At 36.4% G+C, this 27,751-nt stretch overlaps 1 protein-coding gene across 1 annotated transcript; it reads left to right on the forward strand.

The window, feature by feature from the left end:
- Nucleotides 1–648: 648 nt before the first annotated feature.
- UHMK1 (U2AF homology motif kinase 1) lies at nucleotides 649–26,304 on the forward strand. The gene is made up of 8 exons (XM_082614392.1): nucleotides 649–1,093; nucleotides 2,423–2,715; nucleotides 3,353–3,544; nucleotides 5,446–5,540; nucleotides 11,610–11,686; nucleotides 11,837–11,935; nucleotides 15,690–15,778; nucleotides 19,175–26,304. Exons 1-8 carry the CDS (start codon nucleotides 826–828, stop codon nucleotides 19,319–19,321), a joined length of 1,260 nt encoding a protein of 419 aa, XP_082470518.1. The 5' UTR covers nucleotides 649–825; the 3' UTR covers nucleotides 19,322–26,304.
- The last annotated feature ends 1,447 nt before the right edge of the window (nucleotides 26,305–27,751 follow it).

A 27,751-nucleotide genomic window follows, 5' to 3' on the forward strand; every position in this document is an offset into this window, starting at 1 on the left:
TCTAGTTTAGTTTTTTCACTGCTACATTATAAATTACTCCACAACTTAGCAACTTAAAACAATAATAAACATTTGTTGTCATAATTTCTGCAGGATTGAATTCAGAAGTGGCTTAGTTAGGTGGTTCTAGCTTAGAGGTCTCTCAAGAGTTTGCAGTCAGGATTTCAGCCAGAGCTACAGTCATCTGAAGACTTGCCTGGGACTGGATGCTTTCTGTTGAGGCAGCCACAGGCAAAGTAGACTAAGAGGAGCACAGAGGCCTGGGCGTCCAGAATTATAGCCACTAGTAACCATAGGTGTGGAAGTGGTGTTAAACCCTTTCCTTTAGTAACTGGGGTATTTCCTCTGGGATCCTGGCTATAAGAAATGTAGGCGGGGTTTTATTTTCCTAGGTTCCCAGTGCTGAGGTGAGGTGCCTCAACAAGAAAAAGGATCAGTTTTAATTTCAGGTGATGTGTGTGAAAGCAGTTTACGTTGGACCTGGAACAGTGAGAACTCAAGAAAGTTTCACATCTCTCAACCTCAGTCCCTTCCTCCAAACCTGAATTCCTCTAATCAACTCTAGACCCCGCCCCTTCTGGGCCCGCCTCCTTCAGCCTGCAGGATTGGCTCTTCCTCCATTTCCGGCTTCTGGGACCACCCCGCCCCCCACAGCGCCTACGGTTTCCGGTGTCATGGCGGCCCGAGGTCCCGGCAGTCGGTGAGGCGGCTGCAGGCCCCTCCCTGCGGAGCCGCTGGTCCGGCGGGCGGGGATGTGACCGCGGGCCCTGCCGTCCTGCCCTGGGCGTCGCGTCAGCTCCGTGTCAGCGTCCTCAGTCCGCACCGATGGCGGGATCCGGCTGCGCGTGGGGCGCGGAGCCGCCGCGGTTTCTGGAAGCCTTCGGGCGGCTGTGGCAGGTACAGAGCCGCCTGGGTAGCGGCTCCTCGGCCTCGGTGTATCGTGTGCGCTGCTGCGGCACACCCGGCTCGCCCCCCGGCGCTCTGAAGCAGTTCTTACCGCCGGGCACCACCGGGGCTGCGGCCTCGGCCGCCGAGTACGGTTTCCGCAAAGAGAGGGCGGCGCTGGAGCAGTTGCAGGGTCACAGGAACATCGGTAATAGCCGCTGTCTCCCTTCTCGTCTTGGCCAAGTCCCAGTCCAGGCATGCACTCCCTCTTGCAGCCTGGCGTTCCGTCTTCCGTCTTTTAGGCTGGACAAGTGGGTCTGGCCCTGTCCTTATCACCCGGTCCAGGGCCCTTTTCCGTCCCCCTTTCACTCTGTAGTACGGTGGAGTTGGTGGTCTGCTTTGCCCGTAGTAGATGCTCAATAAATTCTGTTTTGATTCAGTTCTCGTTGGAGAATGCCGCACCTATTAGCACAGAGAATTATCTTCTCTAGTGACAGGAGGCATATCTTTACTAGATTGTCATGTCTCATACGGAAATGTTTTAATCTTTGCACACCAGTGAAAAATGGGAAATATTTCTAGTACTTGTGACGTCAATGCTAATAACCCGTATAGGTGTTACTTGATACATATTTAGTATGGATTTGGGAGAAATGACTCCCAAATTTTACATAGTAGTCCTATGGAAGTGTGAAAATTATACATAAGCACTTCATACTTTTACCCAGGTAAGACCATGTTTCATGATTCAGATATTCGGAATGTAAGATATGTAATAGTTACTGATGATTGATGTATGAAAACAGTTTTCATTGTTACTATACCAACAGAGAGCTTATAATTAGTAACGGCTTTTGTTAATAAAGAAATGTCTTATTTCCTGGCAAGCATGATCCATATTTAATTTGAAGGTGACCTTTTTAATATTACCATTTGGAGAAGAATTTCTTAACACTAGTGTTGCTTTTTTATTTTTATTTTATTTTTATTTTTTAAGGGTTGCTAAATGGTGTATATAACCCGGGTATTTAAGACGGAAATTTTTTGCAGACCTAAGGAGTTGTTGAATCTTTACAAGATTAGGTTAAAATGTCATCTTGAAAGTCTCAATCTCTCCTTTTAATATTTAGATTATAGAGTGCTATTTTGGATCAAGAAACAATCTTCAATTTTGATTTTGCATGTTGTGACATTTGCCGTAAGAGTACTTAGTATTTGGATTTTTCTTTTGATCATTTTTGCTTGGCACCCTAAGTGCCTATTCACCCATCCCTGAGTGCTTGGGAAACACAATTTGAATTATTGTGCCATGTTTAATATCTTTGAATAGTAATCCGCTGTTGAAGGTCGCCTCATTTTATTAAAATAAAGTAACCCAGTTGCCCAAAAATCTTACTCATGGGAAAAATAAATTACAGTGGGCTTGCTTGCTCATCAAAGTTATCCTTATCTAGACTACCCCAAATTTGTATCCACTTTAATGGTCACTTACTCGGAGTCTGGTTTTTAAAGTATTATAATTCGTTTCTTTTTCTAGTGACTTTATATGGAGTCTTTACAATCCACTTCTCTCCAAATGTGCCATCACGCTGTCTGTTGCTTGAACTCCTGGATGTCAGTGTTTCGGAATTGCTTTTATATTCCAGTCACCAGGGTTGTTCCATGTGGATGATACAGCATTGTGCCAGAGATGTTCTAGAGGCCCTTGCTTTTCTTCATCATGAGGGTTATGTCCATGCAGACCTCAAACCACGTAATATATTGTGGAGTGCCGAGAATGAATGTTTTAAACTCATTGACTTTGGACTTAGCTTCAAAGAAGGCAATCAGGTAAGACATACTTTCTCTCCCCACCCCCTCAGTGGTCTAAACAAAATAGTTTTAAATAACAGAGATGATTTAGTAGAGACTTAAGAGATATTTCTATGTAAAATACTGAAGTGCCTGGGGATGAAGCAAATAAAAAGAATTTCATTGCCATAATCATTAAAAAGGGATATATGTTTGGGTCAGGTAGGGGGTGCTAGTACAAGAGGGCTGTGGAATTATTAAAAGTACTTTACCTACATAGAAGGCTTTTTTTTCTTTGAGCATTTGGTTAATTGCTGAATTACTGTTACTGGTGTCTTCAATGTTGGGACTCTGTCTAATGGCAGAACTCATGTGACAGTTCTGGCAAATGCTCCATTCTCCATGGTTTATCAGCTCTTTGCAGAGTGTCCTTATTTATCAGCAGTGTCTGACAGGCAAGAGAATATCTAAAGAAATGAGCAGTTGTATGGAAAGTGTACAGCTTGCCTTTGAGAACTACCCAGTTAATGAACCAAAGTATTATGGTAGCCAAGGACTCAAAATTTTGACATTCAGTTTGGCAGTGGCTCATTGCACTTTCAGAGAGGTAAATACACTGGTTGGATGGAAAGTGGGCAGTTTTTGATTGGTTACAATATTTACTCATCTTCTTTAGGATGTAAAGTACATTCAGACAGACGGGTATCGGGCTCCGGAAGCAGAACTGCAGAATTGCTTGGCCCAGGCTGGCCTTCAGAGTGATACAGAATGTACCTCAGCTGTTGATCTTTGGAGCCTAGGAATTATTTTACTGGAAATGTTCTCAGGAATGAAACTGAAACATACAGTCAGATCTCAGGAATGGAAGGTAAACTCTACCACTGTTTTGCTTTGGGGCCTTTAATCCCAATGTAAGTGTACTCATTTATAGTGATTCTCTTTGAGGACACTGATTGCTTCATCTCCTCCATATTCCTCCTACTGCATTCATGCTACCTTCAATGCCATTCCTCACTCCCGTAGCTACAGATGTGCTAGTGAGCATGCATTCTCACTGTTTTTAGCTGAGGCCTGGCGTGTCGTAAGTGACTGATTGAATGCATTTCCCCAAAGAAGCAACAGTGATTTGTTTAGTAATATAGTATTATATTCTAAAATATTACTAATACAATACTATTCTATGAGGACTGTTAGAATGGATATTGGTTATTCTTTTACAAATGAAAACTTGGAGGTACAGATATGTAAAACCACTAGCTCCAGATAGTACAACTGGATGTTCTAGACCTGGGCCCCCAATTCTGTCCCTCCTACTCAAAAGTTCAGTGTTCTGTCCACAGTTCCACTCTGCTTCGTGTTTATTTGTATTCTATATGTGAACTATCCTGAGAAAGTGCTGCTAATAACATTGTTTCTTTGGGAACATGGGTTCTAAGTTCCAAACCTCTGACATAGGAATTAACCTTTCACATATTCATGAGTTAGGAATTAACTACATTATGTTTTCCAACATATTGGGGCTTTAATGTTGTGATGATATCATATCCTTTAGGTTAGAGGTTTGATAAACAGTACAATGTTTAGGAATTATTATTGGTTTTGATATTAAACAAGTATTTTTTTGAGCATCTAATGCATAGTGTGTGGCCATTATACCATACAGAGTTTTATTTCTTTTAAACCCCTAGTCATCTATACCTGGTGAAGCAGTTCTTGGAATAAATACTTTAATAGCCTACTGGGTGTACCTAATGCTTACTTTTGGCAAAAAAAGTACTGCCATGTGAGTAAAACCAGTATCATTCTTTATCATTAGTACCCCAAACAGTCCGTTGTTCTTTCTCTAGTGCTAATATAGATAAACGGATCAATTTTCTACATTTAGCTTTGACTAACTTTGAGCTCTTTGGACTATTTCTTCTTGAGCCAGAGCCAATCAGAACTAGATCACATTTGGGCATTTTTTTTGGTGAAATTTAGAGGCATGATGTGTACTAAAGCAATCCCCATTATTTGTCTCCTAGATATAAGCATCATTATTCTGTATTTTATCACTTTCTATAGAGGCAAAATTGCCGAGTATGAGCATAGGCTCTGAAGTTAAATCTCTAGGGTTTATATCTTCCCCTACCTCTACGTTATTTATTTAGGTTTACTAAGCTATGGTTTACTTTCTGTAAAATGAGGATGACAGTGTTGAGGTTAAAAAAGAGATGATACCTAGTTCCTAGCATAGTGTGTGGCCTGTGGTATTAGGTGATGATGATGATATCGGGTCTTTTACTCATGTACACACTTCCACAGTACTCAGGGAGAAAATGTTATGTTCCACAAGGATTTAAGGTATGAATAATGTGACAGATGCAATTTTTAAATACTGTCCTGGTTTCTCTTTGATAGTTTATTTTATTTCTGTCTGAAAACCAATTGAAGACTCATCATGAAGACACTGACTCACCTAGCACACATTTACTTTCTCATTTTGCATTAAACTACATTTCTGTGTGGTTGCTTTGGTATTTGTTTCTTTATTCATTCATCTGGTAAGTGTTCATAGAGTGTCAGGTACTGAGAATGGAGAAAAAATGTTCCTCTTCTCTAGAAGTTTTATAATAATGTACCAATCTCCTTCATTAAGATTGTAAGCTCTCAGAAGAGAGTGTTTTCTGTTGCATTTAATTTAACAAACCGTTCAGTGCTATGTGTCCAGTACTCAGTAAATACAGACTGAATTGAATAACCAAAGGAAGACTTTTTCCGTCTTTTTAGGCAAACAGTTCTGCTATTATTGATCACATATTTGCCAGTAAAGCAGTGGTGAATGCCGCAATTCCAGCCTATCACCTAAGAGACCTTATCAAAAGGTATGTTACATGTACTTTAAACTGGCTTTTTTTTCTGAATGGATTTATATTATTATTTCTGGTTTGCTTAATCATGTAGAGCTTTTCCTTCCTTAGAATCAAAAATCTTTAGATATTCTATATAGGCTAGCTTCTAATAAGAAAGCAATCAAGTTGTTTTACTAAATTTATTTTCAAAGGAGTGTTCTTTTTTCCTAGTGAGTACCAGGTATTAGGCTCTTCCTAGCAGTTATTCAGTGGAAGATAGATGATGGATCACTGTACCTTGGGCCTTTCGTAGCTCTGGCAGTTCTATATATAATAGAGAATAGGTGTTTATTAACTAAAGACTAAGTTTACTTTGGACTACCAACTAAAAGTTTCAAGTAAAGTAATTATATATTATACTTTAAATAATTACCATTGAAAACTCTGGGGACAGATACAGTGGGTTTTTTTTAATTTTTAAATTGTTTTTTAATATAAAAATAATACCTGTCTTTAAAAATGTAGTGACATAAAATAGACTTTCTTTGAATTGACAAAACATGATTTCTGACAAATGGTTTAATTAAAAGGATGTGTACCCTATTCTTAAATTTTCTCCAAACTGGCTTTTAAAGCTTCATTAAAACTGCTCATTAGTCCACTCCTACCCAGGAATGTTTGTTTCTCAGAGTAAACCTACGGCCATTCAGATTCGGTGGCAAGTTAGTCATGCCCTTATGATAGTCGTTGTCGTCCATGTGACTCCTGGGCCAGGTGTTGCTCCGGAGGGTGTTCTGATTAGTGTCAGTTATTGTAAGTGAAGGTGTCTGTTTTTATCTGGCACGATTGATTGTTTTATAAATCTTGGTGTCTAAGGAAATGACACTGCGGTTTTTTTTTTTTTTTTGACACTGTGGTTTTTGATCAGAGATAATTGATATTACACATGTGTATATAATGAAATGAGTCAGGCGGTTATGGAGCTTTTTGCTTAAAGTATACAGATGTAGTGTTTTGATTTCACCCAGTTTCCCCTAGCGGTAACATCTTATGAAACTAGTACAATATCGAAATCAGGAAATTGACATTACAGTCCATGGAACTCAGATCTCACCCGATTTTTTTTTTGTTTTTCTTTTTAACGCTTCAAATCCTTTAATCCCAAATTATCAGTCACAGATAGCAGTTTTTAAAGGATTAAAAAGAAAGACTGCTCCCCTCAAAACATGTCCTACTACAGTAAGCAGTTCTGTAAGTTAAAAAAAAAAAAGTATGTTTTAATAAAACTGATAAATCATTCTGTCTTTAGGATAGTTATGTTCAACAAACCCACATATGCTTGATATCTGCATCTTACCTCCTAGGATCTCAAACTTTATTTTAGAAATAAAAACATGGGGAGAGGACAGTTCATTGTAAAATATGAAAAAGCAGTGATTCAAGCATGTGAGTTTTTGCTTTATATTCCTAGCCAGAGCACAAATGACTGGATATTCTCATCAATACCAAGCTAAAAAAGAAACAAAAAACAAAACTGGAACCACCATGAAGACAACGCCACATTAAACTCTCTTTCTCTTGATAATTTCTGGCTTCCAGCTGACTGGATGAGTTTCTTCTGTCGCTGTATCATCCTCTCTGTACACTTTAATGGTTTTATCAGCTTCAGCTGTTAATAACCGACTTTCAGACTGATCAAAAGCACAAGCAAATATTCCTGACTCACTGTCCAAAGACCCAGGCTGCACTGCTGCATGAACTCTGTGGAAATTGTAGCCAGTTCTCCAGTCCCAAAGATGCGTAGTGCCATTGTCAGCTTCACCAGTTTTACTTGCACTTATTTGTGTGTGTGTCTAACAAATTACAGTAGTTTTAAATAGCTGCCAGTATCTGATTGATACTAGATATTAAATATTGCACTTTATATTGAAAAGAGGCAGTGTAAAATTATATAACGGATTCTAGGATAGAAGTCAAATTATGTAATGGATTCTGGGATAGACTTAAAAGTCTAATTGACCTTGTTATTTAAGCTTGAGGGGTTTGGTTTTATTTTGTTTTTAATAATACTTTTTTTCCCTTTTTTCTACAAGTAATACTAGATTTGGAAGCTATAGAAAATTGTGACAAGAAAAATAAAAATTATAAACTCATTTTCTACTGTTAGCACTTTGGTGTATTTCTTTTCAGTATTTTTCTTCATATTTTGTTGTATATGCATGCAAATTATTCGAACCTTTTTTTTTTATTGTAGACTAAAACATAGATACTGAAAACACATGTGTAGCTTAGTGAATGCTTAGGAATACTCTTGTATCCACTATATTCAGGTTGAGAATTAGAACTTTACCAGCTACTCCTGAAGTCCTCTACGTACCCTATCCCAATCTCAAGCCCCTTCTTCCTCCCTAAAAGTAACCGCTACCCTGACTTTCATGGTTATTACTTCCTTGTTTTCATTGTAGTTTTATTACCTAAGTGTGTATCCCTAAACACTATGGATTAGTGTTGCCCTTCTATTAAAAAAAAACAAATCCCTTTTAAGTTTCATTTACTCTAAAAGGTCTCTTTCCATCTCCTACTCTCCCTGTTCCTTTGTTTATTTGTTGAATAGCCTGAGTTGTTGACTCAGTATAGTTGTCCACAGTCTGAATTTTACAGATTGTGTTATTGTAGTATAGTATAGTCTAACATATTTCCCTATTTTCTGTAAATTCGTAGTTGTATATTTGTATCTAGAGAGTTTTTTTTTTTTCCAGACTATAGATGGTATTCTGTTTTTTTATGTCAGCACATAATGTGGCCATCTCCATTTTGTGTGTTAAGAACTGTTAATACTTAGTGCCTAGATCCATGACTTTGTTAGGGGTTGTAGAATGGTGATGTTCTTATTATGTCATTTTCTCTTCGTTTAGTTAAGACGAAATAAATGCTTGATTCTCTTGACTTGTTTTCATAATGAATTGATTGCCTGTCATCTTCCAAAGCAGACCATCCCCTTTTTGAAAGGTCAAAGTATCATTATTAATTAGTGAATTTAAATATATTTGGTATATTTCAATCCATTGCAGTTCTTATCCTAATTGAAGCTGAAATTATCCCATCTTTGAGGAATGTGAGCCTCTGCAAGTTGGTTTTGGCAGACCTTATTATCTGTAATAGTTTCATTTTTATCTGGTGTGGTAAGATGTTCCTAGTTCAAAGTATACATTTCCTGCCCCAGACCTGGAAGTAGCATTTCTCCAAGAAGCCTGGTTTCTTTTAGTAGGAAATGGTATTTTAAAAACCACCATCTGGGTATTAGGAATACTCACTGCTACTGGGGCGGTCATTGTTTCAAGGCCTATTAAGTGGACAGAGTTCATACTGATGTTTCCAGTTTAAATTCAGAACCACAGTGTTTTTACTTCTTCTGTTTTACATCTCTTTCTCTTATCTTTTATGTCAGGAATTCTGGTTCTTAAGGACAGAGAGAATGCCAGATTAGAATATTTCATAATTACTCATTTGCTTCATTCCACATTACACTAAAACAGTCTCAATAATAGTGGTATAGTAAGATTACTGAAAACAGTTGTTTTTGCATATGCTTTTCCCATTCTTCCCTCTTTTGAAAAATAGTTATATCTGCATTGTCAAATTATATAGCCATTACGTGCTATGCACTCTGTTTTCAAACACTCTCATTTAATCTCAGTTCTATGTGTAACTAGATATTTAATGTTCATCACTGATCCTTGTGTTGATGTCTCTCTAGTCATTTTAGTTTACTAAAGCTTGTTCTCTTGATCATAGGATTAATATTCTCTGAGTTCTTAATGTTTTTTTCTTTTAACATTTTTTTAAAATACTGTTTTATTTATTTTTTAATTTATTTGTTTTATTTATTTATTTTTGGCTGCGTTGGGTCTTCGTTGCTGCACGTGGTCTTTCTCTAGTTGCGGAGAGCGGGGACTACTCATTGCGGTGGCTTCTCTTGTTGCGGAGCACAGGCTCTAGGTGTGTGGGCTTCCATAGTTGTGGCGCATGGGCTTAGTTGCTCTGTGACATGTGGGATCTTCCCGGACCAGGGATCAAACACGTGTCTCCTGCATTGGGAGGCAGATTCTTAACCTCTGTGCCACCAGGGAAGTCCCTTGCATATTAATAATAGTTAAACTGTGCTTATTATAATTGAAAGTCTATTTACCTGGGTATAAAAATCCTTAGCAGACACTTTTCTTGAGTGTCTTAAATTACAGTTGACCCTTGAACAACATGGGTTTGAACTGCAAGAGTCCATTTATACATGGAATTTTTTCAGTAGTAAATAGTATGTTACTACATGATCTGCAGTTGGTTGAATCTGCGGCTGCAGTACCGTGGATACAGAGGAACTGTGAATATGGAGGGCCAGCTATAAATTATATGGATTTTACACTGTGGGGAGGGGGTGTGCCCCTAACCCTGGAGTTGTTCAATGGTCAACTGTACTCTGTTTTCTTCTAGCATATAGTGTTGCTGTTGAAAACAGCGTGTTGATGACACTCTATTAAAAGTCACTTGGGGCTTCCCTGTGGCGCAGTGGTTGAGAGTCCACCTGCCGATGCGGGGGACACGGGTTCGTGCCCCGCTCCGGGAGGATCCCACATGCTGTGGAGCGGCTGGGCCCGTGAGCCATGGCCGCTGAACCTGCGTGTCCGGAGCCTGTGCTCCGCAACGGGAGAGGCCACAGCAGTGAGAGGCACGCGTACCGCCAAAAAAAAAAAAAAAAAAAAAAATTTTTTTTTTCTCTTTTCTGCCTTGTTTGTCTTTAAGACATTATCTCTTGTGTTTATTCATCTTTATGTCTCTTCTAGCTTAAGCTTATTTTATGAAATTATTTTTTCCTTTTGTTTCTCCTGAGTTCTGTTATCTGATTTTTGAAATTTTCTAATTTGATTTATGTTACTCTTTCATATCTTGTATCTTTGTAAAAAATGCCTTTAGCTCATTTGAAATGATAGGTTATAGTGTTCATCTGTGTTGTGGTCATGTCTTTCTTGCATGCATTCGTTGTCTGAGGGCAGTTATTTTGCAATTCTCTTTTCTTGTGTAGTAATTTAGTTATAATACTTTTTATGTGGTTCATTTTTATATGAAATTCATTTTCCTAAACTTACAGAAGAAGGTGTAGCTTTTCTAACTACACAGGGCTCCTTCTGTTGTTTTGTGTAATTTTTTTTGAAAAAGTGTTTTTTTTTCTCTTCCTGAGATCTCTTGGCTCTTCCCTGCTTTTTTCCTGGTGTCTTTGTCTCTTTCTCTCTCAATTTATTTACCCCATCAATGTGGATTCTCTTTCCAAGATTTCTTTTCTTTGCAGGACTCTGCCCTGGAAGGGAGCTTCAGCTGGTTGGTTTTGAGAGGTTCTAGTGTCCAGATTACTTCAGCCCCCTCAGGTCTTACAGAGGACCCCTTGCATTCACTTGGAATTAGAATGTATAACCCCTGGTAGTTTCAGCTGCTTTTCTCAAATTGGCTAACTGTGCTTTCCAGTGAATACCTTTTGGTTCTTTGGGATTTTTTTTTCTCTGGTTCATCAGATTAACTGTTATTTTTGTCTGCTTCCTTCTGCATACATGCCAATGTGGTGCAAGTCCTACTGCTATTGATGGTTTCTCCCTAGCCTCTTTTATTTTGGAGTCTAGTGGGGTTACCTACTTTTGTTAGAGATGTTGTCCATAGATTTTTGATTTTGCTATCAAGTTGCTTTATTATTAGGGGGATTTGACAAGGCTCAAAAGTCATCTCACCTCTTCTTGTTTTTTTTTTTTAATTGAATTACCCTAGATCTACGTCTAGCTGTTTTTCACTTAGTGTTACAGAGTGTGGATCACTTTCCCATGTTGTATTTATTAATCAAAAAGATTTTAAATTAAAATATAATATTATGTCTTAGGTATATATAATTATTGAACTATTTACTCATAAATAGCATTTATTTTTTTGTAGATGAATGATTCAGTAAGTCATGCTAATATGATTAATGCTGTGGTGTACATTTAGACGTTCTTATTTTCTTTAATGGTTGCATTTTCAGAAGATTTGACAAAAATTGTAAAGATACCTATTTTTGTGTTTTAGCATGCTTCATGATGATCCAAGCAGAAGAATTCCTGCTGAAATGGCATTGTGCAGCCCCTTCTTTAGCATTCCTTTTGGTAAGTTGTATATGTCTTTATTTTTTTCTTGGTTATTTTACAATCAAATAAAACATTAGAGCTAATTTATATTCCCAAGCTTCTTTGCCTGGTAGTCATCAATTTATTTGGGAGAGTTTACATTTAACCATGTTGTAATGAATTTAACAGCCCCTCATATTGAAGATTTGGTGATGCTTCCTACTCCAGTGCTAAGACTGCTGAATGTGCTGGATGATGATTATCTTGAGAATGAAGAAGAATATGAAGGTCAGTGTTTCCTAAATTATATTTTAATGTGTCTTTCCTAACTGTGTGGAATAATCATACCAATTAATAAGATTCTCATATTTTACTAATTTATATAGTGAGGATATTGAACTATATGATCTCTAAAATACTCTCACTTTTGATTCCTGCTATAGATTGAATGTGTCCCCCACCAAATTCATATGACAAAGCCCTAATCCCCAATGTGATAGTATTTAGACTTGGAGACTTTAGGAGGTAATAGGGTTAGGTTAGGTCTTAAAGGTGGGGCCCTCATGATGGAATTAATGCCCTTTAAAAAAGAAGAGACAGGAGAGGTGTCTCTCTCTCCTCCCTCTCTTTTTCTCTTTCTCTGCCATGTGAGTATACAGCAAGAAGGCAGCTGTCTACACCAGGCAACAAATCTGCCTGCACCTTGATGTTGGAATTCCAGGCCTCAGAACTATGAGAAATAAATGTCTGTTGTTTAAGCCACTCAGTCTGTGGCATTTTGTTATAGCAGTTCGAGTACACTAAAACAATTCCTAAGGTCCTTTCAACTCTTTTACATCTCATAGGCCTTTACAAAATTAATAAAGAAGGCTATCTTTCCCAGCAACTTGTTTCTCCTTGTCTATTCTAGTCCTGCCCTAATCTTTCACTTCTCCTTTTAGCTCTCTTGTTTTGCTTTTAATAATTCATTCACTCAAGACATATTTACTGAGTATATACTTGCCACTGTGGAATTATTTCATGACTTAAGTGTGATCGGGGAGACAGTTATATAAACAATTATAGTTTTGATAAATCTGAAGGTAGGGTAATGTACTGAGGCAGAGAGGAGGGGTATTTAACTACTCAATCTGAGTGATGCATGAATGGGCATCTCTACAGAGGTAACATCTGAGCTCTGTTAATAAATAGAATTGCTTGGCTAAAAGTTGAGGGGTTGAGCTAAAAGTAGCTGAAAGACATAGAGATGAGAGAAAGTGTGGCATGTTCAGAGAACAGCGAATTGTTTGGTATGGCTGTATCTTAGGATATTTATTGGGGAACAGTCAGTTAAAGTTAAAGAGGTAGCCAGAATACAGATATCTAATAGACTTGTTTGCTGTGTTTAAGAATTTTGACTTTAATCCCAGAGATAGTAATATTGGAATATAAACTACACAAGAGAACTTTGCATCAGGGGTAGAATAGTCCCTGGCTTCTGATAAGTACTCAATAAATATTTTTTCTTTGTTAAATGCAATAAAGAGCCATTAAAATTTAAACTAGGAGAGTGATATAGTCAAACTTGCGTTTAATAAGAGCATTCTGGAAGCAGAGTGGTGAATGGACTAAAAAGCAGGACCAGGGGCTTCCCTGGTGGCGCAGTGGTTGAGAGTCCGCCTGCCGATGCAGGGGACACGGGTTCATGCCCCGGTCCGGGAAGATCCCACATGCCGCAGAGCGGCTGGGCCCGTGAGCCATGGCCACTGAGCCTGCGCGTCTGGAGCCTGTGCTCCGCAACGGGAGAGGCCACAACAGTGAGAGGCCTGAGTACCGCAAAAAAAAAAAAAAAAAAAAAAAAGCAGGACCAAACATAAAAATATTAATTGCTTAGTATTAAACATTTTCTTTGTGGAAAATTAAACCATTACAGATGAAGCTAATTTTACCATACTGTCTCTTGTAAGGGTAAATCAGCTTTATATAGTTATCTGACAAATGAAACAAACATAATTTCTTTGAATCTGTGACAGTTGTAGGAATCTCCAGTCTCTACTTTTTAGGATGCCTTTTTATCTGAAAGAATAGTCTTGCCCTCAGCATTGTTTTAATCAGGTCCTTATGGTACAGTAGTTCTAAATAATCTCTACATCTAATTCAAATTACTACTTAAGTCCTTTTTCCTTTTTTTTTTTTTGTGCTACGCGGGCCTCTCACTGTTGTGGCCTCTCCCGTTGCGGAGCACAGGCTCCAGACGCGCAGGCTCAGCGGCCATGGCTCACGGGCCCAGCCGCTCCTCAGCGTGTGGGATCCTCCCAGACCAGGGCACGAACCCGTGTCCCCTGCATCGGCAGGCAGACTCTCTACCACTGCGCCACCAGGGAAGCCCCACTACTTAAGTCCTTCAAGTCTGTCTACCTACTGTACTAAATTCTGTCTCCTCCTAATAATTTTTATTGCTGTAAAACTCAAGCTTGGACTTCATTGAATAAACGCTAGGGTAGACTATACCTACTCTTTTCTGGGTATATTGCTATGTAACACCTTTTTTCTACTTCTAAATACATTGAGCATTGAAATGTTTAAATGTTGCTATTAAATCTTACTGTTTAAGAGTCTTGTGTGAACTAAAGTGCAACAGACTATGTAGTACCATTAAATGCCTTGTTAGTTCTAATTAGCAAGGTCTGCTTCAAATAACACTAGTTTTAGGTAAGTTTGCCTTGCTAGAAATCATAAGTGTTAGGACAGCTGTCTTGTAATCTTGATGGTGGTGGGGAAGAAGTTAGATTCAAATCTTCCACTTTAGACCAAAATAAATTGCAAATCATGTACAGGTTAGAGTTTAAAGCAAAACAAAGAAGTAAGGGGAGGGAGTAAAACAGGGAAAAAAGAAAAAGAAAGGAGGGAAGGAAGGAAGGATGGAAGAAGGGCAGACAGGAAGGAGAGAATAAAGGAAAAAAAATTTAACTAAAAAATCATGGGAGATTAAAAATATATATATTCTTGGAGTGGGGAAGGCCTTTTACTAGTCTGACACAAAACTCCGAAGAGGTAAAATTTTAATTCAACAAATTTTACCTTGCATAAACCACCAAAGACAAAATATTTACAGCTCTTATCACAGAAAGAACCCCTATAAATCAAGCCAGTAGATAATGGGTAGAGGATACAAATAGACAATTTATATGAAAGGATGTACAATGTATCTCACACACATATTTCATTCTCATTTATTGAAATGTTAATACCATACTATGATATCTTTGTTACCTATTACATTGACAGTGAAGAAAATATATGAAAACCCTCCTGTGAGTGAGGTATAGGAAAACATATCCTCATACATCACTGGAGAGAGTTTAAGTTGGTGAACCTTTATGAAAAACAAATTGGTAACTCTAACAATTACAAATTGACATCCATTTTGACCTAGCAATTCCATTTCTAGAAAGTTAATTTAGAAATACACAAGTGAAATGAGATATGTACAAGTTTATCTATTACAATATTGTTTATAATGGCAAAAAGCTTGGGAATAGTTTAATTATTCAGCAGTAGGACACATTAGAGAATTTATCAACCATGTATAGAGTGAAATACTACACATAAAAACAAATGAGAAAATTTCATGTAATGATATTTAAAGATCTAAAAATGTAATGTTAATTTGAAAAAAGCAAGATTAGAACTTTTTACTTAAAGCATATATGATCATGTTTGCTTGTATAAGCTTATAAGATTTATGGAAGGATACAGAAGAAACTGATAATGTTTATTGTCTTCAGGGAGAGGAACAGAATGACATTTGGGAAAGTGGGAAGGAGACTATTTTTTTGGATTTCGAGTCACTTGAATGTATTAACTATTCAAAACAAAGTAAAATATAAAAAGAATTATTAAATGCATTGAATTTATATTCTTAACTTAAGCTTAATTTTAGAAGTTATAGAAAATGACCTCATTACTTAGATATGGATTCCTGAATTCTTTAATTTAAAATATGAAAATAATGAATGCTCGTTAATTACATCTGATTACTGTTGTGTTTATTAATAACCAGATGTTGTAGAAGATGTAAAAGAGGAGTGTCAAAAATATGGACCAGTGGTATCTCTGCTTGTTCCAAAAGAAAATCCTGGCAGAGGACAAGTAAGTGAATATTTTCATAATTCCAGAATGATTCAGAGGTTATTAAAATCCTGTACAAAATGTTTTAATTTTGTAGAAAGATATACACAGAATGTTGCTAGGGATTATGAATTTTGCATTATGGCTGTTTTTATTTTCTTGTACTTTTCACTTTTTCCAAAAGTTCTATAATATGCATGTACTTTTTTATCTGTTAAAATTTGTTTTTTTAAAAAATATTAACCTACTTTTAAGCCATTATATACAGGCCAGCTGAATCATATGCTAATTTAGGTCAGGGTCAGCTACAGAAATATTTGGCCTAATTTTGTTCTAATTAAGTATAGTTAGGAAACCATTTAGGTTAGATTCTAATTGTAATAGAATTATCGGTGATAATTTAAACAAGGAAAATACACTGGACTGAGAATCCTGAAAGCTGAGTTCCAGTTTCAACTTGACTAGCTTTGTGATGAACTGTAGTTTTTTCATCTATAAAATGTATAGGCTAAAACTATGATCACAGTTTCTAAAGAAAACTCTGTATCCTAAATTAAATCTTTCTTTTATCTGTAGTTTTTTTTTTATTTTTCAGAAAACAGAATATTGTTTTACTCTAAGTGTTTCTCAACCTCAACACCACTAACATTGAGCTGGATAATTCTTTGTTAGGGGAGCTGTCATGTACATTATAGGATGTTTAGCAGCATCCCTGGCCTCTACTCACTAGATGCCCTCCCTCCATCCTCCTTCTCAGTTGTGACACCAAAAATGTCTCTAGACAGTGCCAAATGTCCCCTGGTGGGTGAAATCACTTCTGGTTGTAGATTTTGTTTTTCATGGTTCAATATTATGAAAATTCTTGGCAACTGAAAAAAAAACAAAAGAAATCTCACTCTAGTCTTAGTGAAAAGTTATTATTGCCAGTCTAGTAATAATGGCACTTACCTCATTCAGTGTCAGGAACATACTGAATACATCATTGCTGCTTATTTATTCAACCAGTATATGTTGAGCATCTGTTATTTTCTAGGCACTGGGATACAACAGTGATCAAAACATAAAAGAATATATAGTGAAAAGTGCTATGGGGAAAAAGAGATTGGAGAAGAGATCTAAAGAGTGCTGTGGAGGGGTGGATTGCAGTTTTAAATAGGCAGGTGAGGAAGCACTAGTGGATTACACTTGAGTCAAAATTTGAAGGAGGTAAGGAAGAGAATTCCAGCAAAGAGAACAGCAAGTTCCAAGGCCCTGAGTATGCCTGGTAGGTTTGAGGAGGTCAGTGTGGCTATGCAGAGTGAGAAAAATGGGGAGTAGTAGGAGATTAGATCAAGGAAGTATGGGAGTGTAAAGGACAGATCAAGTAGAGTGAGCCTTGTAGGCCTTTGAGATAACATTGGCTTTTACTCTGAATGAGAAGGGAAGGTATTGGAAGATTTTGAATTGAGGACCAATGTGATCTGACTTGATATTAATCTGAGTGGTCAAAATAGAATGGGAAACACAGCATAGAGAAACAGGGGGAGTATTTTCAGGGGGGAAGTATCCATCTTTAAGATGATATGAAAAAAATAAGTCTTTATGAGCAAGAAGACATTTGCTTTATCACCAAAAGAAATAAGCTTCTACTGACATTCACTGGAGAGTGGAAGCAACTTTTGATAAACTCTTAGAATCACAGATTTAACTTCCTTGGGTTATTGAAAATGTTGCCTAGTTGATAAAGCCAATTTGACTATTTCAGTTCAAATTAACATGTTATTTTTTTTAAGGAATATTTAAAAAACACTGGAAAGTAGACTATGGGATGCATCTTACAATTATAAAAAGTAGTCAAGATTAAAATGATAGAGCTCTAATATAATTATTTAATTACATAGTTATAAAATATGTTTCCTCTTTATTTAGTTCAGAATGATGTAATGTGTAAAATTATAGGTTATCTATGAAGCAAGGAATCTGATAGAAAGCTTGGTATTCCTTCTATAATTGCATGTCTACTCATTTATTGAACTTTGGTGTATGGATTTTGGAGTAATTATGAATCAATTTTTAAAAATCAGAAACAGCTTCATTTTTCTCACTGAACATCATCTAATCTTCCTTTTGTATTTAGTGAAAAAGTATATATTGCTAGAAACTACAGCTAAGCTCATTTTTTTGGGTAAGAAAAGGAGATATAAAATATTAACTATATCTAAGGTGAAAAAATGAACATCAATTTTTAGCGCTGTATGGTCTCTACTTTGTGTTCAAGAGTAATGCATAGCTTAAAATGTCATAGAATGGAAGAGACGAAATCAGTTCTACCTGTCCCTTTTACAGTAAATATGAATTCAGAAAATCCCATCACAGGCCAAAATATCCTAGGTCTAATGTCACACATCATCCTTAACAGAAATATTTGCATGAGACAGGGAGTGACCAGTCATAGACAGGGCATGGAGCTTTGTTTATCAATGAAGAAACAGTCCATTAAAAAAAGTACTGTATTTGAAATTGCTTCTTTTTATGCCCTGAAAGTTTTTATGCCCTTTGATAATAACTTCGCTTCGTCAGCTGGGAAAAGGGCTCCTATGAAAGGGGAAATGAAAAGGGATAACCTGCCTGAACTTCTAGGTAGATCCAGTTTTAGGAAAAGGTACAAATGAAAGTTAAGAATTTGGAAATTGATGTCCTTAAAACTGTCTATTCTTGCTTCCACTTTGAAAGTCTCTGAGTGTCCTAGGATGCTCGCACCTCAGTTTGAAGAATATTGATGTAACAAATGAGGCATACAACTGAGGAGGGAAGGCAGTTCTTTTCCTGGCTCACATATTTACGGGTAACTGAGGACAAGTCATTTCAAGTCATGTCACCTCCCTGTAACTTCTGCTTTAGATCATCAAAAAGAACTAATAAATTATTATGCTATTTCATTTACCTATGGGAAAGGAAATTACCTAGTTTTAAACCTCTTCCTTACTATAGTTGTGGCTTCTGCAAATCTTCTTTGAGACACTGTCGAAATGTCATTGTTCTCTGGGCTGTTCAGCCCTGTCTTCAGCAAGTGTCTAGCACTGTTCAGCACTCCTTTATGAACCTGACAAAAGGATGTATGTTTTGATGGAATTTTTCAGAATTGAAATGAGTTCTAAGGAAGTATTCTAAACTTTGCTGTTCAAAAATGTGGTCCCTGGACCAGCAGCATTGGCATCACCTGGAAGTCTGTTTAGAAATGCAGAGACTCAGGCCCCACCTTGGATCTACTGAAGTAGAATCTGCATCGTAACAAGGTCCCCAAGTGATTCATATACATATATACACACACACACACACACATATATATACACACACACACATTAAAGTTGGAGAAGCACTGTTCTAAAACAATTTTGATAAAAATGAAGTTACTTTGTTTTCTCTATCCTTTTACAGGTCTTTGTTGAGTATGCAAATGCTGGTGATTCCAAAGCTGCTCAGAAATTACTGACTGGAAGGATGTTTGATGGGAAGTTTGTTGTGGCTACATTTTACCCACTGAGTGCCTACAAGCGGGGATATCTGTATCAAACTTTGCTTTAATCAGTAACCTAAGGACTATTTCCTGTTTCTCCTCTTCTATTTCCTGGGTTATTGTATTCTACATCTGAATGCAGAAGTACCCCCTTATCATTTTAAGGGAATACTTTGTATATTTATTCAATCCTACCAATGTGCAGCCATTGCTCAAGCAGTGACTGCATTGCAAACATTTGGCACTGAGTAGGACAAGACCTCTCAGCTATACATTGAGGGGTTTTAGAGCATCCATGTGGGCAACCTTTTTTTGTGCAGTAGGGCAAGTGCTGCTCTTCAGTATGTAACCTAAAAAGATATTAACTCTTTCATGTGATCATGAAGCAAGGATGAATAATATCATGTTGTAGTGAATATTATTAACAAATTTGTTAGAGTTGGTGACATCACTTACAGATTATTCCTTTATGTTGTCAGAGGGGTCTTCCTTATTGATATCTGTAGTTGGCACTGGATGCTCTCAGTAATGTTAAGTAATTGTTAAGCAGCAATTCCCTACTGTGTTCTTAACACTGAGTTACGAATTTTTTTAAAGGAGTACTGTAGTACTGAATATTCCTTTAAAGAAACTGCAGTGAGCCTATCTACATTTTTTTTTTAAATTAAGGCTTTTAAAATAGAAAGCTAATGCTTGATCTTGCACAATTTTTATGTCCAGTATGTATGCTCGAGTGAGTGTGCAGGTGTGAAAGATTAGAGAAAATTTGAGTAGCTTTCTTTATAGTGTGAATCTTGTGAGTTAATACAGTCTATGCCCATCTCCTCCCTACCTGTTTAATATCTGTAAGATTTAGAATACAAGTTTTTTGGGAGTCGGTCTGTCTGATAGAATGAAATGAGAAAATAGTTCATTCCTGAGAGGCCCAGAACACACAAGTCTAAACTGGGTTACATTGAAACTCTCTTAAAGTGAGAAAACTCTTGTAAAAGTTTTGGTACACATAAATTGCCCCTTCTTTCAGTCTGCTTTAGACCCTGCATTAGCTCATCTGTTTTGTACTGAATCTTCTGGGATCACTGTAAAATTTCTCAAGATAGAGTTCTGTCTACTATGATGAAAAATTGACGTGGGTCAGAAAGAAAGAATTAGTTGTTCAGTGAAGGGAAAAGGGAAAAAAAATAGGCAAAGGGTGCATAGTCAAGGATTATTTGTTTCTTTCTTTCTCTCTCTCATCTCCCTCCCACTCCTTTTTTTCCTCTTCCCCCATTCTTTACCTCTATCCTTAGCTGAAGAGAAGTTAGAGGAAAGCATCCTAGGTGGTCAGGTGATCTGACTTCTAATTACAAGGAAGTTAAGGAAGGTGTAGCTCTAATAAGGTGGAAATATAAAAGAAGAAAAACTTATGAAGAATTCTTAAAAAGATTCATAGCAATCTAATGTGTCCCCCAATAGAGGAAACTAGTATTCGTGAGTTCATGGGCACAGGTTGACTGCATGGTTTTAGGAATTATAATTATGGATTCCTCCCACTTTACAGTAGATTGTCTTCAAAGGTTTAAATCTTAGGAAACCTTTATAAAGCACTGATTATACAAAAAAAGAAAAGTATACAGGTTATGTATTTTTTGCTTTCTTAACTAAATGAAAAATTTATTTATTTATTTATTTTCCTAAGGAAAAAGCTTTTATATCTTTCCCTGCTGGAAGCCTCCTCATATCGTCTTTCCTTGTGTGTGCCATGCAGGTTATTGAGAGCCCAATTAAGAATTTATGTTTTAGAGGATGAATTATTTTACCCTATTCAGACAATTACCATTTGATATTTTAGTTATTCACAGTTACCTAATTATTCAGGACTCTCCCTAATATTTGTTATGAAGCCAAATTTGGTATAATGAATTGCCAAAAGATCTGTGGCATGGCGCCCAAGGGAGAACTGTAGAGTAAGCTTCTAATATGTGCCCTTAGAAGGAAGAGCTATTATTTTTCATTTTGGCCTTTTCAGAGGTTGATTAGCCGGTTTGGTTTCAAATAAGAGTTCAAGAGAGTATTGTGGAGACCAAAGCTTTCCTAAAACATAAATGTTTGTATGGTAGCAGCTTCTATGGTGATTAAAAACACCAGGTCTTTCCATACATACTGATGAACACAGAATGCAAATGAATTCTTTTTAAGGGCAAGTATTCTAGGTTAGCACATATACCTTTCTCATTCTCCCTCCCCCCACTACCACCAAAAAGAAAAGTCCTTACAAATAAACTGCAGGTAGGCTTCTAAGCTTAATGTTGCAGTATGCTGCTAACATCTTGATGCTGAATTTCACAGCATTCTTTGATCGTCTTCTTATTGCTGATGTATTCATGCGTATATGTAGTGTTTAACACTGTAGAATTTTATTACAGAAGATGCTAACTAGATTTTAAGGGAGCTGAGGGAATAATTGATGAGCCTAAGTAACCATGCATCGAATTAAATATTTTATATTTAAGCCACAAAATTGAATGGAGGTGCCTCCTTTGATTTAAATTGTTATTTTATAGCTCTTAGCCCATTACTACCAAAGATGACATTTGCAGATTCTCCCTCCCTCTTCTGATATTATAAGAAGTTTAATCTTGTTATCTTTTTAAAACCTGAACCAAATATTGAATGATGCAATTTTCATGATCCTTTAGGATGAAATATATACACAGAGATTTTGATTCCTTGAAGTTTTAAAGACAGAAATTTTCTTTTTGAGAGGTAGGGTAAACATGTGAGGGTTCATGTCACTTAACCCCTACCATTTTGGGAAAATTTTATCTCAGGTAGTTTTTCTTTCCCTAAATTAATATCTGTGCTTCCTTCTCTCTTGCCTTCCAGTTTCTTCTTTATTATTCCATGGTATTTTCATGGTACATTTTTGTCCCAGAAAAGGCATGTAAATTGATAATTCTATAGGAAATCTTTGGTTCTTTGGAAACATATTTGGAGGAGGTCACTAGTTGGCTACTTTCAAAACTTTAATGCTGTATTTAGAGAAGAATAAGTAGAGTTGGACACCTCAGTGAAAGATAGCACTGCTAAAAGAAACTATTTGCTGCATTTTAAAGGAGTAACAAAATGAGCCTCTTGCAATAAGAGATTGCATTTATTATTACTGAATGTCTTCCTTGTTTTGTGGCCATCAGTATAGAAAATCTTTAGAGAAAAATTCCCTCTCTGCTATGCCTTGAGCCAATACTAGGCTTCTTTTAGAACAAAACCATAAATATAGTTTTACTCATCCTTCTCCCTGTTTTCATTGAGACAAGTGTTGCCTTCTTTTTGGTATTCCAGCTGCTAAATAAAGAGGGCTGAGCTATGTTAAATTAACCTTTTTAAAAAAATCTCTCAATTCTTATTTAACTTGCCTTCTAGATTCATATTGCTTGTACTTATATTTTAACCTTTGAGCAAATTTATTATAAGGAATGCTGCCAGAAAGAGTGCTGCCATGTAAAGGAAGTTGAAGAAACTATGAGCATAAGGTTTGTTTCTGTCTTAGTACACTGGGCTTTCACCCTGGTAAGGGAATCAGTTACCTTTATGGAATAAATTATAGTCAGAGTTACAATACTCAGATGCTGTTTTATGGCTCACTTGAGCTATTCCTCAAATGCAGGTAACTGGCATTTTGGCATCATTATCTTTTTAGGCTTATATTCTGACCTTATAAAATTAGGCCTATCTTACATAATTTCTACTATTATACTTGGCAGCATGACATTTTATTTTTTATAGTTTAATGAAAATCAGCACCATAGTAACTGATGATAAGTATAATAACATAGTTACTGGGTGAGGGAGTGGGGGAGATACTCAGTAACCACGTGTTTTACCTGGACTCTTATGCAAAGGTACGTGCTAGGTGGCTTTATTCAGATAAGTGTACAGATGGAATTGCATCATGACTTTTAGTCTGGTGGATGTGTAGACAGTCAAAGATTTAAGCAAGTGCCTTGTGTTTCCTGGAAAATATTAAAACTCATTTGGGTGAAAGCTTCCCAAATGATAATTATTGCTCCTTTGCCTTTTCCTTGGAATAACTTTTGGATTGAGTCACTTAATATAAAACTCCAAAATTGCCTGGGTTTGCCTTTTTTTATATGTGTAAAACTATTCATATTTGTTTTTTTTCCCCAATATTACATATAACGGAAAGCCAGAGTTATCTGGCAGAATCAAATTCTTCCTTGGATCTAGTTCCATTTTTAATATTAGGTTCCTTCTTCAAATCTTATTACTCTAGCTCTGATAAAATTTATTTCTTGTCAAGTGTGGTCACAATACAGACCAGCCTTTGGTCACAATTAGCTCAAAAGAATTTCCATTTCTTCTTAAGGTGCTCAATAAATCACCTTTACTTTGAGATGTTAGCCTTTTCAGGTTAGTATTACTTTCTAGCTTTCTCAGTGAATATAGGACTGTTGAATCTCTATGATATGGAATTCATCTGAGCCTCTTATGGTATATTTGGGTAAGTTATATTTTCCTAGTTATAGAGGAACCATGGATGTTTTAGTTTTTGAAGTACCCCAAATTTTAAAGATTTTGTTTTGTGTTAGGTTAGCTGCTTCTCTACCTGACACCACAGGGTGTATCATGTTTGTTATCTTAGCCACCTCCCCTTCTCCAGTGTCTTTCACTGCTTTTTAAATTCACACAGTGAATGACCAATAGATTTACACAGTGACATGCAATTGACAAGTACTTATGGATATTTAAGAAGGTAAACAATTTTAACTTTTTGCTGCAATTTTATAGGAGAAATGGGCTATAAAAGAAATATCTATAAACCAGAGAGCATTTAGGAAATTGTTTATTTTATAGGTGGTCATGAAGGTGATCTTCAGGATATCAGATGTATAGTTTACACAATCTTTGTTCTCCTGATATGAAGTTTTTATTCATTTTCCTACAACTCAGCACTTTTGTTGTCCCTTATACTGTTTAGAAGGATTAATGTTTTATTTGCTTTATTTGTGCTTTTCAGAGAGTTGTCATAATCATGGCAGTTATGTTTGTGACACCATAAATGCTGGAATTCATGGGAAATTTATCAAATGATTGCCTGAGTGTTACTTCCCATTACATAGAGTAGCTGTCACAATATCCTAAAGAAAACTGATTTTTGTTTTTGAAAGTCATGTATGTTTTATGACCTAGCTTTGGGTATTTTAATTTAAAAGCAAAGAGAAGCCTCGTGTCTTATTTTGCCTTATATGACCGTTGATCCTTGTTGTGTTGTGCAGAAAAGAGCTTCTTTTGTTATACTACTTTGTATAATGAAAATAAGTCACATTCTGAAGAAAAAAACCCCAAAACTGGAATTGTCAAAATTTTTGTTCCTTTTTGGGAAACCCTTTTGTAAACATCAGAGCTATTTGTTATCATAAACTCTTGATTGTCAGCAAGAGAATTGTTCATAGTCACTTCTATCCCAGGGTGGAATTGCCTTCCCCTTCTAAGCTCTCTCCTTAATAGTATTCATGATGTCAGGACAGTGAGTGTGTAAAAGCAAATGTAGTGAGGTGTTCTAAATCACACATCCAAAATCATGCATTTGTGGACTCAAAACTCTTTTCAGTTATTTGAATTATCTATAGCTGTATTATTTTATTAGCATGAGTTGTCAGAAGTCTGCCAAATTTAAGAGTAAAGAAGAGAAAGATAAGTAATAAAAATAGAGATGAGGGGAAGAAAATAGCTTCCTTATTGGTGTTGTTAATTGTTCATATAGTTTATGAACTAAAAATGATATTTATTTTTAAAAATCCAGGTTTGGTACCTGTAACATAGAAATGTTGCCATTTCTACACATTCCTCATCATTGTTTCCCCAGAAAATTGCTTTAAGAGTGTATGAGATCAGACTAAATATCCATATTCAGTTTGGTCTAATTTTTTAAAATAAATATTTAAGTTAAACTCCATCTTTTGTGTATTTGGTATACATCAACACTTATGCAAATCAAGGATCAGAAAGAAACGGGATTAGCCATCTCCTTATTTCCCTTTGCACAGTGGGTACAGTGGGTGGCATTAGTATGCACTAGCTGCAATGTTATAGCACCTTATGAAGTAAGTAGTGTTTATTATAATAAAAAAAAAGTTAAGCTGCACCTCTGTAGAATATTACTTTGCAGAGTGTAAAGCTGTCATATCTTTTTCCAGTAGGACTTAACTCCTTCATTCTTAATTTTATTGAAAAAAAAATCTTCAGTAATTTAGCATTCCTTTATATCCTCTTAACAGTGGCAAATCTGGGGTAGAAGGGATTTTTTTTTCCCCCAAAGGGCTCCATCTTTGTTATCTTTTGGTCACTCTTTGAAATCCAGTTATCATTAATAGATTTTTAACAGTTTATGGCTTCCCATATCAGCACTGGAGTGGCTGGTTGTGAATATTAAAACCTACTACTATTTTCCCTCAATAACATGTAATTGCTATGTTTTTGATTAGAAGGTATGGTTAGAAAAAATGTGAACGATCACTTAAACCAAAGCCAGTTATAAGGAGTATTCTCTCCTGTTGGTTTACCTTCACCTCAGAACTACAAGACTATTACAGTACATAGTGAATTGTCTGTAACATTTCTACCAGTTGTTTCAATAGTGTATTGGTCTTGGCATTTCTTGGCACTATGGTTCTCTGTTCTTGGTGATGTCTTACTATTTTGTGATTTTTTTTTTAATAACTAAGTGGGACTATAAATGTAGATGTGTATCAGTACCAAGAAGTTCTTTTCTCAAATCCTTATATTTCTGATTTCAAGTCTTTTAAACCTGTTTTTTTCTTGCTGAGTAGCAAAGAACTTTTATTTTCCACTTTCCTATATACCTAAAAAGTATGGACACTGCGTTTCAATTAATTGTACTGCATATAGTTTTTTGCTGAAAACTTTATCTGTAAACACAATTGCCTTGTTCAGTTTTGTTGTAAACTGACTTACCATAAGATGCACTGTTGATATGCTTTCTGATGTGTGTTTGTTTGATAAGGGTGATAAAATAAAGCTTAAAAATAAAGGAATTGCTTTTTTATTTCAAATATGTCTGTATTTAGTATAAATATTCAAATTTAGATAACAGGTAAGTATACTTATTTTACGATTTCATTTTTACTGCGAGCTACCATTGAAAAATTTCCATGTAGCTTCATTCATTCATTTCTAAAGAATGTGATTTTTCATCTTTGAAAATAGTACATCAAACTGACAATACTGAAACATAATTTTTTTTTTTTTGGAATAAATGTTCTTGATAATGTAGAAACAGCCTTGTCTCCGGAAAAGAACCAGAATTCATAGTTGGGAGACTTGTGTTCTAATCTTGGTTCTTTTATCAAGTTGGATGACTTTAACCAAGTGACTTAATTTCTGACAACACTGCGAGATAGTAGGTTCAACCATCAGTTGTGGAGCATCTCCTAGATGATGGTACTGTTTTAGATAGTTTATGTCATGTTTAATGTTCCCTTTTACGTATGAAAACTGAGGCCCAAATAGGTTAAATAAACTTGCCCAACATTTCCTGTGACTTAGAGGTGGTAATCATATACTGGTCTCTCTAGGAGTGGCATGTTTTTTAGGAAGCCTATGGCTGTTCTGTATGATGAATTCAAGGGAAAGAGACTGCTGAGAGGGATACCCTAAGAGACTGTTTTAAGATAAGAGCTCAGAGTTGAGAAAATGAATGTTTAAATCAGTAATTCTCACAGTCACCATATAACAGTATCACCTGGGAGGGCTTGTTAAAATACAGATTGCAGGACCCCCACCTCTAAAGTTTATAACTGTAGTTCCTGCTGGGTCTGAGAATTTGCAGTTCTACTAAGTTCTCAGATTCTGCTGCTGCTGCTGGTCTGGAGACCGTACTTTGAGGAGCACTGGTCTAAACAAAGGACTTGGGCTGTAGGATTGAAAAGCTAGACCAGATTTGAGCTACTTGGGAGTCATTCTCAATCCTTCCTTCTCCCTGATGGTTGCAGTAAAAATAGTAACTAATTGAGCACTTATTTTGTGCCAGGGACTGTGCTAAATGATTTTTGTGCATTATCATTTTTTCCCCCACACTAAATCCTTAATCACAAGCCTGTGAGGAAGGTACTGGTATTCACTTCATTTTGTGGTTGGGAAAATGAACATTTAGATGATCTTACTTCCTATGGTTACATAGTGGGTAAATGGATGTCTGGCTCTAAAATTACGTTCTTAACACCACTATGCTGGATTGCCTTCTAGTCAACCCAGTAATTCCTCTCCGATCCATCTTCCCTTTTCCATTTCCTCTGATACTACTTAGTTTAGTCCTTGGTCTCTCCTCCTTACTCTAGCTTCTCACAAGATACTCATCTTTAGTCTCATGCCCTCCAGCCTCTGCTTCGCAATGCTGACAGTTTTCATTCTTAAAAATAAACCTGATCATGCTACTCCCCGCTTCAAAAATTCTTCACATTATTTCCTATTTCTTTTCC

Source organism: Mesoplodon mirus (genome assembly GCF_964341445.2).
Source record: "Mesoplodon mirus genome assembly, chromosome: 3".
Classification (NCBI taxonomy): Eukaryota; Metazoa; Chordata; class Mammalia; order Artiodactyla; family Ziphiidae; genus Mesoplodon; species Mesoplodon mirus.

What these genes read in the sequence shown, in the direction of transcription:
- UHMK1 (XM_082614392.1), top strand. Translation starts at nt 826, where the DNA reads ATGGCGGGATCCGGCTGCGCGTGGGGCGCGGAGCCGCCGCGGTTTCTG. An exon ending in GCTTCAAAGAAGGCAATCAG is followed by an intron (nt 2,716 to 3,352) that starts GTAAGACATACT and finishes CATCTTCTTTAG; the next exon opens with GATGTAAAGTACATTCAGAC. An exon ending in CTTCTTTAGCATTCCTTTTG is followed by an intron (nt 11,687 to 11,836) that starts GTAAGTTGTATA and finishes TGAATTTAACAG; the next exon opens with CCCCTCATATTGAAGATTTG.